The sequence below is a fragment of the Oreochromis aureus genome, linkage group 15 (assembly GCF_013358895.1).
Source record: "Oreochromis aureus strain Israel breed Guangdong linkage group 15, ZZ_aureus, whole genome shotgun sequence".
Taxonomy (NCBI): domain Eukaryota; kingdom Metazoa; phylum Chordata; class Actinopteri; order Cichliformes; family Cichlidae; genus Oreochromis; species Oreochromis aureus.
In genome coordinates this window covers 26645956-26663217 of record NC_052956.1, presented here as the reverse complement: position 1 = coordinate 26663217, position 17262 = coordinate 26645956, and the positions used below count along the sequence as shown (strand labels likewise).

The 17262-nt window shown below is 41.4% G+C and overlaps 1 protein-coding gene across 1 annotated transcript; it reads left to right on the top strand.

Annotated features, from left to right (window-relative positions):
- Nucleotides 1-2851: 2851 nt before the first annotated feature.
- On the top strand, nt 2852-8108 carry LOC116332478 (photoreceptor outer segment membrane glycoprotein 2-like). The gene is made up of 3 exons (XM_031755455.2): nt 2852-3432; nt 5726-5963; nt 7854-8108. Exons 1-3 carry the CDS (start codon nt 2852-2854, stop codon nt 8106-8108), a joined length of 1074 nt encoding a protein of 357 aa, XP_031611315.1.
- Nucleotides 8109-17262: the final 9154 nt, after the last annotated feature.

The following is a 17262-nucleotide window of genomic DNA, read 5'->3' as shown; positions in this document are numbered from 1 at the left end:
ATTATTCATGCTAGACTCTCCAGCCTTTTTTATTTCAGTGTGGCAGAAATCTCAGTTCTTCAATAGTTTGTGTTGGAGAAAGTTTTTATGAATGAACCTTAAAAATCATAGTAATGAGGGTGTAGTTTTTACAATGATATTGTGGTGTAGTACCTTTAATTAGACTGGGGCGTTTATGATGTATTTATGATTGTATTGTGTTTTTGTTACCTCTGTTGTGAAGCACTTTGTGACATCTGTCTGTGAAAAGTGCTATAAAAATAAAGTTTTACTTACTTACTTAGTGGGTTATTCGAATCTATTAATTCAAAGAAACCTAACGGTACCTGTAATTTTTGGGTTGGGAAAAGTTAATATTTTTCTCCTTTTTACAGTTAACCATGTTTTCAGAATGACTTAAGCCAAAAACATCATTTGTGTTCATGTTATTGTGCTTGTTTAAACCAGTGACTTTTCTAGATTCTACAGATTCTCACTGAAGGTACTGATGGTGTGTGCTTACATCATTAATTGCTTTGTTTGTTAGTCTGTAGTAAAGGCTTTGATCAGCTTGTTTCCTTTTAATCAGCCTTGAATAAACTTATTTTTTCTCACTGTGCATGTATTTCTTCAGCATCTTTTACCTGGAGTTAATGTAACAGGCAATCTTCATATCATGTATGCTTTGCAATACGTCAATAAACTGAGATGCAGTGATGTGAATCTGAGTTCATGTGTTTATTTAGGTGCTTTGCATGTTTTCATAGTCAGTTTCTCCTTTAGTCAGATCGCTGACTAAAGGAGAAACTCTGGGGATTATGCTTTGGAGCGTATGTCTGCACATGTCTGTACATGAGGATGCTGATTGTTGTGCTTGCTACAGTGAATGCTGTCTTCTGTTTGGTTGCAGTTAAAATAAAACAAAATAGGATGATTGAAAACTGATATTGACAGTTATGTTCATGTCACAAATTTCTATTAGGAAAGTCTACAAGTTGCACAGCACGGAGTCCTTGAATTTCCTAATTCCATGCTGTTGTGGAGTTTCACAGAAAAAGATTGGATATTAGAGGAATACAACCACTTGTACAAAGAAACTGAAAAGCTTTAAACTTTCTGAATGAAAACAACCTGAAGCAACACGTCATGCTGACTATCCCCAAACGTGTCCATCCCTCACAAATAACAGGTGATTATGTGTAAAACATGTTGAATTAAATAATATCAGCAAATACGGTTAAACCACTTACTTATTAGGAAATATGTCACCACCGTATACACTCCCTTCTCCTACCTTTTCCACAGGAGCTTAACTGACCCCATCCTCCTCACCTCTACTCCATCATCTGCTCTCCCCCTGCCTCCTAATACACTCTTGCAATATGTTCAGATCAGCATGATTTAAAGAGTGGATGTGTCTTTCTGCTGAAGGCCTAGCTGGTGAGTCGAGGGTTGGAGATTGTGTCAGCTTATTACAGCTGATTATCTGTAAGGGGATTAGAAGTACAGGATGGTGAGTTAACAGGCACTTCAAAACTGCTCTTCTCAGCTTCAATATTTGCTTTGTGCCAGAGCTCACCTTGCTCCGGGATAGTGGGAGATCAGCACGACAACGGACCAGCAGCAGGTGTTAGATTTCACTACCCAAGGTAAAGATTTTGTCATGTGTTGTATTGCAGGCATAGTATTGGCTGATTGGATAAGTGTATATGTGCTGCCTGACAGCTAGCAACCTCAGCTCGTCTCATCTTTGCACTTTCTTCTGATCTAAAATAATGAAAAGGAAAAAAATGCCTTCAGTTCGTGCATATCGTAGAAATGTATAGTCTTATGCTTTGGAAAGCATTCATGGACCTCGGCAGACAAAAGAAAGAACATTTGGATTAGTAGATGTTTACGTCCGTCTTTGTTTGTGCAGTGTAAAAGCATCAGTTAGACCTAAGTCAGAGTTATTTCATCTGAGTCAACACTAATGGGTGTGTCTATATGATTCCCACTCCTCTGGAAATCACACAGCTGGGATTCTGATGATGGTGGTTCTTAGTATTTGTACCAGTTTTGATAAACTGACATTCTTTCTTCCCCGCAGTGCTCTAATGCTGGTCATGTCAAGTTGTGGTCTGCAGTCAGGAGTGCCTAAAATATCTCTGTAAGCTGCTTATGACACTCAGCGGGCAGCAGCCTCCTTCCTGCTCCATCCTGCACCTTTCATTTAAAGAAAAGTCCACACTGAAGCCTGACCTCTGACCTCTGAACCTCTCGCACCTGTGTGGACTTCACGATTGAGCCACCATAGACCATCTGCCTGATGGTTCATGACAGCAAGATTCAAACACCATAGTTTAGTCTTGTTCTCAGAACTGTTTGTCCCAAGGGAAGTTTTTCTTATTTCAAAGAGATGAAATGAAGGCCTGATTTGAAACCAGTCAGAGTGCACACAGCCAGCTTCTAAAAAGCCTGATTGCTCTGTGCCTTCGTCTTTACATATTCATGCTCACGTTTGATTTACAAAACACACATCTAAAGCACTGACATGATTGATATTTATGAAAAGTGCAACCTTAAATATTTCAGTCGGTGGGGCTTTAGAAGCTTCAGCTGTGAGCAAATAAAGTGAGAATGATGAATTTGGTGGCTTAAAATTATATTAATTTGTAAACAAGTTTCAGTATTGCAACAAAAAGGCATACGCACAAACAATATGCTGTCATGTTGTTATGTAGAACATGAACTCTTTAGCTCTGACAGCCTGACAGGAGATTGTTATGCAGCACCTTGTGGTCAAAAGTGTTCATGCACACTGAGAATGGCCACCTTTTGGCCATGTTAGCAGCTTCTTGGCCGTGAGTCACTCAGAAACCTGAGAACGGTCATGGCAGTTGGGAAGGTGACATTTACCAAGGTGGAGAGAGAGAAGCTAGCTGAGGTTCTCTGTCTGCTTAATTGGATTTCTGTAGTGACAGGAACTATCCTCTTTGGCCTTGGCTTGTTCCTCAGAGTAGAGATTCAAAAATGGCAAGAAGTGATGTCGGAGCAGGGAATCCTCTATGTGCCACATATGCTGATCACCACAGGACTAGCAGCCTGCTGCATCAACTTTTTCGGTGGCAAGATCTGCCTGGACTGCGCCGACACCAACAAGTTCCTGCGCTGGAAGCTGGTGATGATGCCGTACATCATATGCACCTTCTTCTTCACCTCTTGCATCCTAGCAGGGGCACTCATGTGCTATGGCATTCGCAGCCAAATGGAGGAATCCCTGTTTATGGGCCTGAGGAATGCCATGCGATACTACAAAGACACAGACACTCCGGGCCGCTGCAACCTGAAGAGAACTGTGGACCTACTGCAGATCCAGTTCCAGTGCTGTGGGAACACAGGATACCGAGACTGGTTCCAGATCCAGTGGATCAGCAGCCGCTACCTGGACATGAGCAGCAGTGCTGTGGTAGAGTAAGTTGAGCAGGACATGCTGAGTCTTTTTGGGTTTGTTGATTACTGTGAATGATGCACATGGCAGCAGGTATGGTGTCCTTCAGTAGAGTCTATCAGACCAAAGTGCACCAGGTTAGAAACTACACCCCGCCTAAAGGAGTCTGTCAGAAAAACCCCCCAGTATTAGTGCAAAACATAACATATACAGAGTACGTTGTTAACTGTGCTCAGATAACCTCCATCGACTGGTTGTTTGTGGTTACATGAAACCTCCAGTTGTCAAACAAGAATAATAATTTAGATGTTGAACTTGGAAGGACCTCATAGAGTGTTGCAGGTGGATGAATCTAGAGTTCACAGTGACAGTGTTTACATTTTGCTGTGTAGCAGTTATTTGTGTTTGCTGAAGTGCTGGACTCAGGTTCCGACACGATTTATCCAGCAGAGCAGGGTTTAATGTACACAGACACATGACTTTTAATGTTAGGAGAGCATAACACTTTCCACAAACCCTTTCACTGTAGAAAGTCTTTGAAATTACATCAGATAGTACATTAAGAGTTCAAAATATGTGAAATATTAGTCTAGATGTCAGTAGATAGCAGACTGAACTGAGGTGAGTTGTTGAATATCTGCTGAACATTTCTGTCGGTAAATGCTGCTGTTACCCTCTGTTAGCTGGTGTTTGGGAAACTTTCTTCAAAGCTGATCTAATGTTGTCAGCCTCGGAGACTTAGCAAATAAACTGCCATATGAGTATATAATCAAACTGTTCGATTTTTGGGACACTCAAACTTAACATTTGTTTTAATGTTGGTTTATAACCGGCTGTTGTTGTTGTTGTTGTTTAGCCGGTTGACAATTTTAGAAATAAATAAGTGCGTTCATGCACATTTTTATGTGTTAGAGCCCTGGCTTCAATTAACAAGATAAGGCTTGTGGTGAGGAGGAAGAGGGATGAGGTGGAGATCAGGGAAGAGGAAAAAGACATTTATTTGTTTGTGATCTTTAAATTAAATGTAACTGTGGTACTATGTGGCTGGTCTGTTCCACCGGCATCATGCAGGTGGGACGGCCATGTCATACTTAGCCACTGCCTTTAAGATGGCAGGGCAACACGGCGGTGTCTAGATCCATTTACTCTGGAAGAGAGTCTGATAAGAGTTGATGAGTCAGAGGAGTCAGAGGGTTGAAGAGTTCATGAGAATGCATCAGCTTGTTGGAAGATGGAATTACGCAGTGTGTATTTATGAAGACTTTTTTTGTATTAAAAACTTCTAAAAATGACCGACTGCAACTTTAAAATAGAATTTCATTAGATGCTGCATCGACTGATTGTGTGTCTGTTTAGTTAGTCTTTTATTTACCAGCAGTGTGAGTTGATCACACTCAGTTCACACTGTTTCCCCTGACTTTATTATTTCTATCTGAAGGCCTGTTTATAGAACACCTATATGGAAATGTGGGTGTTTCTCTTCCAACAGACAGTAAGCAGACTGACCCCTGAAAGATTTAGGCCACTGGTCTAATGCAGTTAAGCCTGGATGCTACAGAGGTCAGATGTCATAGATTAATTAGGATTAACCAATAGGGTCCAGTCAAATAACTTCAGATAACTTATGTTTAATTAGCAATGACAGAAACTTTATCAATCATTCTGATAAAAACGTGTGATAACTGTTTCTGCAGCTTTAGTTTCTTTACACTTGATCCTGAGGTCCCTTGGAAGATCATGACTCCACAAACAGCATACAAACATCACTTAGAAACAGCTGCAACATGTATTGAATTTAATTATTTTTCATTATTAATGAATCTATTTATCTCTACCAGAAAAAAATGATAAAGATTAATCCTTCTAAAACCATTAGATTTGTATTAAAGTTTTAAACAATCTTTTGTTAAATGGTTTGATGATTAATCCTGAAGATTTCCCATTATTGCAGATAATTTATCTGAATTTCAGGAGCAGGACCACGCCTCGAAACACACCCCTTCCAGGTCTTATCTATATATGACTCCCCGGTTCTACAAGCTGTTCATTCTCATTTTCATTCCCCACCCTCCCTCCCTTTTTTCCAATTCTTTCACCTCTTCACTTCTCATTAGTAAATGGTGATCTGCCAGGCCACCGACAGGCTCAATCAAGGCCTTCCCCAAACCGTAGCTCAATTCTTGATTAAGCCATTTGCCTTTATCTACTAAAAAGCACTGCCAAACCTAAAATGAGGACGTGGGCCCAGCTAGTGAAACGATTGACTGACTAACTGCTCTGCATGCAGTAGCAACGGTTCCTGTTCCTCCCTTGCAGTCGTATGAGGAGTAATGTGGAGGGGAAGTACCTGATGGACGGTGTTCCCTTCAGCTGCTGCAGCACCTTCTCCCCTTGGCCCTGCATCCAGCACCATCTCAGCACCAGCTCAACCCAAGACGAGCAAAGCCGGCAGCTGAACCTGTGGAGGCGGGGCTGCCGACAGGCCCTGCTGGACCACTACACCGGCATCATGCAGTCAATCGGCCTCACCGTGCTGCTCATCTGGCTTTTTGAGGTACTGGTGATTGTGCTGAAACTAGAACCGTCGGTTCATACAGAACAGAAGTGAAAGCACAGAGGTTTTCAAATCAGCTCCATAAAAAGAGATTTTTTTAAACCTCAATAAGATCTGCAAAGCCATCATCATGGACCTCTGTGGTTTTAAAGGAGACTCACTTTCTGTGATATATGCCATGATCTAATCTCACATGTTCACTAAATGTGGCTACATTTTCAAATATTGAGGTAAACATGCAAATCAAATAGAATCTAATCTAATCCAGGGCCTATTAAAGTAACAGAATGTAAATCAGCTTGTTTCGGAAGATGACAGAAGGCCTTGTATCAGATGAAGATGGATTATTTTGTACTCTGGCTCATGCATAGCTGCTCTGGCAGAGTCCAACAATGAAAGAGAGGAAGTGGAGCAGCACCACAGATTAAACACTTCCATCGTTGTAGTAGCCTCATAATAGAAAATCAGAGGAACGAGGACAGAAAGAGTGCGTTCATGTTTTTTTTATTGTTCTCGATAGGCACTATTGTATAACATATTTCTGTCAAAATGCAGCTAATAAATGAACCGTGTCAGTGTGTTAGAATAATGCCTGAATGCTACAATATCTTAGGTTGGTTATATTAATGTGTGCTACATCAGTGAGCTATCCGAAAACTTCAGTAATTAATATGAAATCGTGTCAATATTCAACAGCACAAAATGCTGTTGAGTTTAAAGAAAGAATGAATATATGTTGCACTCAGTGGAGTCCAAAGAGTTTTTCTGCCTTGCTGCAGCGTGTCACCTCCCTTTTTCCCAAACATCTGTGAACCTCTGTACGGGGAAGGAGATGTCTTATTCCATTCACTGAGCTCAACAGCCGACTCAGAGTTGAAGGGGTTAATAAATATAAATGAAAATGATTCAGCTCTGTAATGTGTTGTACAGCATCATGGACCACAGGGTTAGGGTTGAGTGTGTCTTTTCCTCTCTATTGGCCTATCACAGCAGCTCGAGCATCAGCTGCAAAGCTACCAAACGATTCCTGTAGCGTTTTTTCAGAGACACCCTCATGGCACTTTTCTAACTGTAGATGTGAGACAACAGCCTGGGTACAGAACTCCAATTCAGTTTCCATCACTGCAGAAAAAACGATGTGAGCAACAAGAGTACTTTGATGAACTCAGGGATGCCTTAGGATCTGACAGCAAATAATGTTCACCTCACAGGTCAGCTGTTCCACACAACTTTCATTTAGTGATCGTGCAGCTCTTTTGGATAAATCCTGAGCTTCACCTTAGACTTAGATCTCAGGACCTTGCACAGTCCCAGCAGCTTCTATCAGTAGAGTTCTCCCTGATATCATGAGCATATTGCTCCTCCTTCAGCCTCATCTCATTGTTTTTGGAGAAAAACAGATGTAAATCCCGAGCTTGCACTGACTGCGTTTCTCATACCCTTATTTTGGAGTCATAGATTAACACTGCTCATGGTTAATAAAATGAACTGACTCCTCCTGCGTGTTTATATGTTTATAAATCATAAATTTGTCACATTTACATTCGGCTCAGTCTGTGGGTGAGAGCATGTGGTCTGACCCTAGCTTCATACAGTAATACCAGTCTGATGTGCACACCATTTTACCACCCTTAATCACCGGATTATTCCAAACAGTTGGGACCAAAAGTGTCAGCTTGACCCCATCCAATCAAGAACCCCGTAGCAGACTAACACTCTTGTTGCAGATTTATCACTGAGCAGTTTCAGTGTCTTAAAAGCAACCATGTTAAAGGCAGGGAGATCACAAGGTGGGGGCACACAGTCACAATACTTCTGGTCACACTGTGGTCTCCACTGTGACTGAAGTCTAAACTTGATTAAACATACTGTATTTCCTTTTATCACCAGCTGCTGGTTCTGACAGGTGTCCGTTATCTGCAGACGGCCATGGAGAACGTTCTCCGGCTGGGTGATCCAGAGTCGGAATCAGATGGTTGGTTTCTGGAAAACAGCCTGGCAGAAACGGCCCGGTCCAATTTTAACATTATTAAGAACCTGGGAAAGTGTTACCAGGTCGACGACGACCCAAACATCAACGTCCCGACTGCTGCTGCAGAGGAGGAACTGCCATCACAGCAGGTCCAAGTCCTCGTGACCAGCTAGCCTCCGGCCTGTGGAGTCATGGACAGCAGAAGGGATGAGCTGTTCCAAAGATGCTTTTGACTCGGGATAGAAATCACTTCATTCTCCAGGATGCAGAGTGAATCAAGTGGATCTGACACGTTTAGCTTCATCCCAGAGACAAGAACAAAAACTTGATTGTTTGATCGAAACAAGTTTGGAACAGTGGCTAAACTTTACCTGCTGAGTCCTTAGAGCTCTCAGATTTATGGACCAACAAGGTCTTCTGCCTTCAGATACGTGAGTTTGAATAGGTTTTACCTTGGTGGGTTTATAGGTTTATAAATGAACTCTTTGTGATGTTTTTTATATGATAATAGGAGTTATTTTTTATACTTGAAGTAAATTACAAAACCATGAACTGGTACCTTTTGGTCTTTAATTGCATTTTTAACTTTTACCATTCTCCAAAGAAGTCTGATCACTGTGAAAAAAAATCAGCAGCCCATCAGTTAAATCCTGAAAACAGTACAAATAGAATAGAATAGAATAGAATAGAATAGAATAGAATAGAATAGAATAGCCATTTTATTGTCATTCAGAATGCCCACCAGTGCACATGAGAAGGAAATTTTGGTGCATTTACTTGCCATCTCGTCATATGTACCTGTAAGAGAAATTTGTTTATACTAATTATTATTAGTAAAGAATGTTAGGAGATAGATATGCTGCACAGCAATAATAGCAGCAGAAGAAAACCAGTGCACCATTCTAGGCATAAAACTGCACTGCTCCAACATTTATAAAAAAAAAACAGGCAGCACCATGGCGTCATGGTTAGCACTGTTGCGTCACACCAACAAGGCCCAGAATTCAAATCCATCACCTAGCTCGGGCCTTTCTGTGTGGGGTTTACATTTCCCCCCCTATGCCCTTGCTTATAAGCAGAGGATGGATGGATGCAGGGAAGCTTTTTCATATTTCAGCAGATGATGACCGCCCTGAGCTCACATTCCAGCTGCATGGTTACATAACTCACCTGAGTACAGTCCGAGCTATCGTCCACTTTAACATCTGGAGCTTCATGACACCAAAAGCACTGCAAAAGATTTTGTGCTTTAAAGCTGAAGCAGCCAGTCTCCTTTGTTCCCAAATAACTGACGAGTATGGTTATTCAAAATGATGTTTTCACAAAGCGATCTCAGTTTTGACACCTGATCAGTTCTTTGGCCGTTTTAATAAAAAATGTGGGCTTTAAACAATGCGGTAAACACTGCACTCTGGAGTTACAGCTTTTTCTGAAATGTGTTGTACAAATGTGTGACAAAGGATGCTGCCACTGCCCTTAATGATACATGGTGGTTTCATGTATAGGTTCATGCATGTCAAACATGAAATGAGTAAACTAATACCAAATTGCTGCTACCAGGAGTCAAATCGTGGCCATTGTGTGCCGCGCCTTAACCTTTAGGGCCGTATTTTATGTTTTATTCACAGTCAGGTCATAAAGGATGAGGCTGAATCAGAGGAAGTCAGCAGCACTAACTCTGAAGGTAAAATTTTGTATTTCCTGTGAAAGTAAACTGCTTGTGTTGCTGTTAGTCATTTTTCCAGAATTATACATTCAAGTCTCAAGTACCTGTGAGACGTGCTGAAACACATGACACTCGCAGCCTTCGTAGGTCATCAGAAGGACATCACCATGATAAAAACTGGAACAGATGATGTTGTGTTTCCCACACAACGTTGTGAGTTTTCAGTTTTAGATGTATTCAAAAGTCTGAGGTGTCGCTCACAGTTGCCCAAACAGCTGATTCATTGCTTTATGTCTGAAAACACATTTGACTAGAAGGTTTGCTGTAAGCAACAATGCTGCGATGATATATTTACAATTCCAAGTCAAAAATCTATGACCTTTGTTGTTGAATAACAAAGTTTTAATGTTATTTTTATATCCAGTAGAGAATCAGAATTAACTTTGACCTTTTCTGAGACGTTTTCACAGATGATGTGTCTCTTTGGTCTTCATATGATTCATGCAATTGGGTTTATGACAGTAACGTCACAGCCATTAGTTATAGTGCATTTCATCCATGTGGGTAAATCTGCTGTTGTTATTGTTGCCCTGAAGAAATAAAAATGAACCAAAGAAGACATTTTTCTGTCTCTGCTTTCTGTTCTTGGAATGATGTTTGAGGAGCTCTGCAGTCCTGAGCCTTCACTGAGTTTATTTCCTTCTGTTTGTTTGTTTTAAAAGTTTGATTCTTTTAATTCAGAAAAAAATTCTCCTCATTTATGAGGAGAATGTAAAAGGCCTGAAAGAGGTCACGGAAAGGACTGGTGTGATAGAGGAGGAGGTTAGGAACTGGGTGATGGAGGCAGATGTTCTGCTGTGGAGACCTCTAAAGGCCAAAGAAGAGGACCTGCCTTTTGTATACGCCACATAAAAAACAGAAGACATTGGCACACAATATGCAGATGCTGTCACTCTAATTTGGGAACCTGTGTGTTAGTCATATTCAGAAATTTGAAGGCTTGATGAATAAAAAACAATTTCGACTGGTTTCAAATTTAAATCAGTTCCTACACACAGAGGTCAAAGACATACCTGGTTCCGATAAACAGTTTGACAGTGGTTGCTATGCACCATGGGATGTAATTACCTTCCTGTCGTTTCATAAAAAAAGGACGGGAAGTGTGTCCTCTTCTAAAGGAGGCAACCCTGGTGCAGAGCTTCAGAGTCACCTCCCTCAGCTGAAGCCCTTGAACCTGCGGCATCGTTTTAACTGTAAAATTCAGTCTGATGTGTACAAGATGACTGGGACACCTTTTATCCCTTTGCCTCTGATTCCTTTAAAAACTTTTTTATATGTAATCATTTCAAAACCTGTCTGAATGCTCCCTGAGGTCAGCATGCTCCTATCCACATCTTCAGCTTCACCTGCCTCAGTTAACTGGTCAAACCACGCCCCCTACTGACATCTGTAGTGTCCCGCACCTTCCTATCGAATCCTGAAGCACAGCTTATTACCCTGTAAGTCATCGGTAATGACCCCACCCCTACTCCAGCTCCCTAACCCTGTGTTAAAAGCTAAATTAGTTTTCTGGAAAAACAAATAGTTCCTGATGTGTTTCAGTTAGGATGATCATTTCATTATCCTCCTATACGTCAGGAATTGACAAATTCTGATTGCAGAGGCTGATCAACATCAACCTTGCAGGGTTAAAAAATAGAGGGCGCTCTCCTCTGAGTCAGCTTCATCATAGCTTAATGAAGAACCTTACTTTATGAGATCAGAGAACATGAGATCTTTGTGGAGCTCCGTGGACAATAAAGATGGAATTCACCTCCTGTACTGCCATGAACTTTCATCCATCTTGAATCAAGGATCTACTGGTGGCTCTTCTTTGCTGAAATTTTACATTATTTGTCCGTTTTTTCTTCCAATAAAAAATAAAATTTAATTTTTATAGAATTTTTCATGCATAAGTTCAACAATTAATAAACATTTAGGGTGTTTAGTTCACATATAATTAGATGTAGATATATTTAGACTCCTAGTTCATTGTCTAATCTGTCATGACAGGTATACTTGTAAAAATTATGCTGCAGAGCAGTGGTTGTCATCATCAAATAATGTTGGGTTACTTAACGTAATCCCTGGTTCTCTGATAACACAGTAAGGTGTTTCACTATGGGAATCGCCTCAGCTTGACCAACGACAGAAGCTCCAATGACACCACATCTGTCTATGACAGACCTGTCGAGCAGTGCTCAGGGCTCCGCCCCCTCATTCTAACACGGCAATTAGCCCCTTCTAACTCATTCAAAGCAGGTTTCTTTCTATGTCTAAGCAAGGAGGGAAATGTTGGTGAAACACCTCACTCTGTTATCAAAGAACCAGGGATTACGTTAAGTAACCCAACGTTCTTTTTCTAACTTCACTCGGTTTCACTATGGGAGATATGAATCCAGTACTGCCTGAGCCAGGGATGACTGTGCAACATCCAGCCGATAAAACCAGACAAACGTGTGTGGCATAGCCCAGACACAAATGTCCTGGACTGATACACCTCTGAACAAAGCCCAGGATGTGGCCACACCCCTAGCAAAGTGAGCTTGGAGTCCCGGGGGGGCCTGCGAGCCCTTACAGCTATAAGCCAGAGCTATGGCCTCTACAATCCAATGAGCTAGCCTCTGGCATGATAAGGGCCTGCCCTTGTGAGGGGAGGCCCAGGAAACAAACCGACTTCCTGAATCGAGCTGTTCTGTCAACACAACTCCCCAAGGCACAAAGTGTTCAGCCTCTGCTCCGTCTCTGAGGAGAATGGAGGGGGGTGAAAAGCCAGAAGCTCTACTGTAGAGCACCTGTATGATGTTTCCAACACCTTAGGGGCAAAGGCTGGGTTAGGCCTCAGATGTGCTTTAGTGAGTCCCGGGGCCAGCTGTAGACAAGAGGGGTGGATAGACAGAGCCTGTAATTCACTAACTAGTTTGGCTGTGGTTAGAGCCAACAGCAGAGCGGTTTTAAGAGAGAGAAACTTCAACCCCACTGCCCCGATAGGCTCAAATGGGTGGTGGGAGAGGGCGTCTAAAACGACTGACAGATCCCATAAAGGGACCAGTGGTCTAGAGACTGGGAGCGTTCGACACGCCCCCTCATGAAGCTACATGAAAGAAAATGTTTATGAGCTTTAGTAGAGGCTGGCTGAATCGTTGGTGACGTAGGGATTACGTCCGCTAAAACCAGGAACCGCTGGAACAGCTTGCCTGACCCGATTGCTGTTCCACAGTGTAACTATAAGTACACTTCTTTTGAACTCAGCACGATACAAAATGATACCGGAAAAACTGCGTTCGGCGACATACTCCTACACGGGACGCCCGAGAACTGTTAAGCAGCTAATCAAGTTAGCCTGGATGCGCTGAGGGAGCTCAAAGTATGTCTGTGAAGGTTCCCAGTCATCCAGGTCATCGTAGTTTAAGGAGCTTGGAAAGAAAAGCTTCTGGACTTCTTTAAGTTGCTTGAAGAGAAACTCAGGAGAGTTTTCTCCAAGCACGACATCCCAGTGTATTTCAGACCCAGCAACACACTCAGACAAAAACTGGTTCATCCAAAAGACAAAACTCCTAAACACAAATTTAATAATGTAGTGTATGCTGTACAGTGTAACAAGGAATGCCCAGACCTCTACATTGGAGAGACCAAACAGCCACTTCACAAGCGCATGGCACAACATTGAAGAGCCACCTCCACGGGACAAGACTCAGCAGTCCATCTGCATTTAAAGGACAAAGATCACTGTTTCGAGGATGCCAATGTTCACATTTTACACACATGATCTCTAGATACAGTGTTGGGGGAGGTGATGCAAGCTACTGTATATATATATGTAACAGTGAAAACAGGTGGATAACTATAACACAGGTGCATGGGCAGGGAATATATACAGGAGACTAGACACTGTGACATTTTTAACTGTGGGAATGATTTAACTATGATGAGGGCTACGGATGCTGTGACTCTGAATACTTGAGGCAGAAAATACATGGAGTAAGCACATTCACTATGACATTCATTATGATGACTTCACTTTTCCACAGCAATAAATAAGACCTTGCCCCTCAATACTGGCTCATCAGGCATCTCATCTTACGTCGTTCACAACGAGCACTGCTTCTATGTTTGTTATTAAACGTTTGCTCTCAAACTTCTTTTTGAGCCAAACACTTTTTTAGAGAACAGTGACCGAGAGTATAGTGAATCCTTGTAGTCAAAGTTAAGTATTCAGTATTACGCAAACACAGAAACCCCAGCTTGATTGATGAGCTTGATGATTCTGGCATCAACATGCATTCCTAAGCTGCTCTGATAATAATAATAGTCACGTTCTGTTTTTGTTAATTTCTGGTTGAAGTCAGCGTGTTTTTGACTGTCAGAGCAATGGCACAAGGAGAAGGGAGCGATCGTAAAGAGTAAGAAGAGGTAAAATCACAGTTTCATGGATGCTCTGTGGGTGCTCCAATAAAAAACATGTTCATTGATATGAACGGTAATATTTTAATCAAGCTTGAGCAGGACTGCTGCATCCACACTGATGTACAGACTGGTACTGGGGGCTCTGGGGGTACTGCAGTCCATGCTGCTCAGGAGTCAGTGAAGCAATGGTTTGTTTGTAAAGCAGCTCTCTTACCTGTTTGCTTCTTGTCCAGGTGTGTGGAGTGGTGGGGTGATTTTCTACTGTCTGTACTGAATAATAAATAATAATAATGCTGCTGTCATTGATGACGATGTGGTTGTGAAACCATGCCATGCACATTTCTCCTCTGATCTGCTTTGCTGCAAATTCTTCTTTAACTTTCTTTGGAAAGTTCTGATCAACATGACTGAGCTTTTCCTCGGGTTTGATAACTACAAGGTCCATCTTAAATCTGGTGTTTTAAATTCAAATCTGAGATTTTTGATTCTGAATCCAATTAATTAAGTTGCTTTTTGGGGATACTGTGACATGTAGATATTGAAACAAGGTTCGCAAAGGTGAAAACAGTGAACTACATTTGCAGGCAGCATATTTCATTAATAATAACTATGGCATTATGACTGGGGCCGAGCCCCCCTATAGGTCGGATCTTAGAACTGCCCCTGCAGGCTGCTTTGTGTTCAGCTCGATGTGGTGAGCCTCCACCTTTGACCCTTTGGTAGTGCCAGAAAGTCAGAGATATTAAATGAGAGATTGCAGGAGACACCAGCGAAGAAGAAACCGACCCTAACACAACAGCCTCCTTTAATACACATGTTTGTCCACCAGAAGGCAGCAGAGATACAGCTACTACAGCACTGCTACAGTAGGTGCAGTGCCCCCGATGCACAGTAAGTTGTGCCTTTGGAGAGAATACCTTGGGGTAAATTGTGCAACTGATTATGAAAGTAAAACAGTATATTTTGATCTCAGAGACTGTAATGCTACATAAAAGCTAGACAAAATCAACACAAAATTACTTATTACTAAGCGTTATTTAAAGTTATTTTACAACACCAAAGGCACATTTTGTACAAGCCAATTGTGCCACATAAGCACATCAAAAGTCAGTTTTCTTAAACAAAGCCTAGCACCACATGAACTTGTAGATGCTACCCACTGCTTCCTTCTGTCTGTACTACCAAGTTGTTGTGGTGTGGGTAGTTGTTTTTTTTTTTTATCCACATCTTCTCTAGAGATGATTCCATCATCCCTTTCTTTGAAAGTTAAGATGGGCTTTCCATTCACAGACCTATTACTACTTGGCCTTAAAAATATTTGCACCAGTGTCGGCACCACCAACCAATCCAATGTAGTTGTAGGATTTGGTTTTGCCTGCAAACTTCACAGTGACAATCACAATTGCTTTCAGATTGAAGTTCTACGCTTTAAATCAGTACCCAGCTGTGCTTCTCTGTGAGCTATCTACATTTTGATAACTGGTAATGAGCATTTCCTGGGGAAATAATTAAATAATTATTATGTTCCCTATTACTTCCTCTTAATAAATGCACACTTAAACCAACCAGCTTTTAATTCTGATATCCCTGCCAGCTGGATCAAAATGTCATCACTTTGTGCATATTCAAATACCATGAACTGGCTTTTGAGTATGCACAAAGTAATGAACACATAAATGCTGCTAGTGCCTTCATATGTTCTGCCAGTTCTTTCTCCATATGTTCATCAAAGACTTGATTGGCATGTCCAGATCTTTTATATCCTTTGTTAGCCTTAATTCTTTTCTATCTATCTATTTCTTCTCTGTGTATCATTTTAATATCATTCTGAATATGTTCATCTTACTCGCCACCTGACGAATGGACTTCCCCTTCTCCACCTCATTCACTCTGTCCATGCCCTCTAAAGGAGTGAAAGCCCTGTCTGTCCTCCCTGTTATAACTATATGGCATGATGGTCTATTTCTAATTTTGGTCTGAAATTAAGAATGCCACTGTGAAAATGTCATGGTCCTGAGTCTGTTGACTTTTGTGTTTATTAATATTATCCTATGTTCTTGTTTATTCTGTTAAGGTTTTCCTAATTAGATTTTAGTTTTGTGCTCCCTCTCTTTGGTGTCCAGTCATCCCCACTCGTGTGTTTCCTCTGTTCGCTGTCTGCGTATATTTCATGTTTTACTTTGAAGGTCTGTGTCTCTTGTTTCTTCAATTAGGATAAGCTGTGCCTCCCTCCTGTTTTGCCATTCCTCATTCCCCTCCGTGTGTATTTATAGTGTGTGTTTACCTGTGCTCGTGGTCGGTTCGTCTGTGTTTCTCTGTGTTTCCCTGCATCTTATCCCTGTGATTCTCCCTGAATGTCATCCCGTGTTTCACCCAGCGAATTATTATTTCAGGTTTCTTTAGCTAGCTCTCCCAGTTCAGTTTGTTTCTTAGTTTCCATTCTGGCCATCCTCACTTTTGTTTGTAGTCTCACATGTTATAAATAAATGCTCACTCACATCTCAGCCGGTTCCTTCATTTTGGGTCCTTTTTCCCAAACACCACACAACTGCTGCCACCGCCATGACAGAAAATCTGTAAAAAATACATTCTACAATTACAATAAAATAATATATTTAAAATATTCATAAGTTGTGCCACTGGCACAAATCACCCCAACCCCACCATTTTGAAAAAAAAAAAACTCCATCATGCAGCAGTTTTGAGCTAACATAGGTGTGTGTTAGGTGTGTAGACTCACGGTGTAGTTTACCAAAGCACTAAAACATCTGTGAAATGTTTTTAGACTTGTCTAAAACTGTTCAGACAAAACAATCGAAAAATCTTGATCACAGAAATTTTACTTTGAAAGGCAAAAAAAAGTTTTTTAACTTAAATATGATTTACTCTCATGCAATGAGGCTCTCGTCTTTGCAGGATGAGTAAAATTGTTGACTCTTCAAAAATGTGCTGTCTCAGTGCAATTTCGTCTGTGCTTCCTAGAAACAAAGAGGTGGCACAAATCACCCTAATTTCCCCTATTACTGTGACACAACTGCTAAAGTACTACTTTATCCTTACTACTGGAGAAAGAACTACTACTCTCTTTTCACACCAACAGCCAATCACAACCCTCCTTCACTGTGACCTGTGCAGGAGACGGTTGTCACGGTGATGGCCACGTGGTCCTTTATACGCAGGATTGTTCTGCTCTCCTGCCCCCACCAACCTTCCTT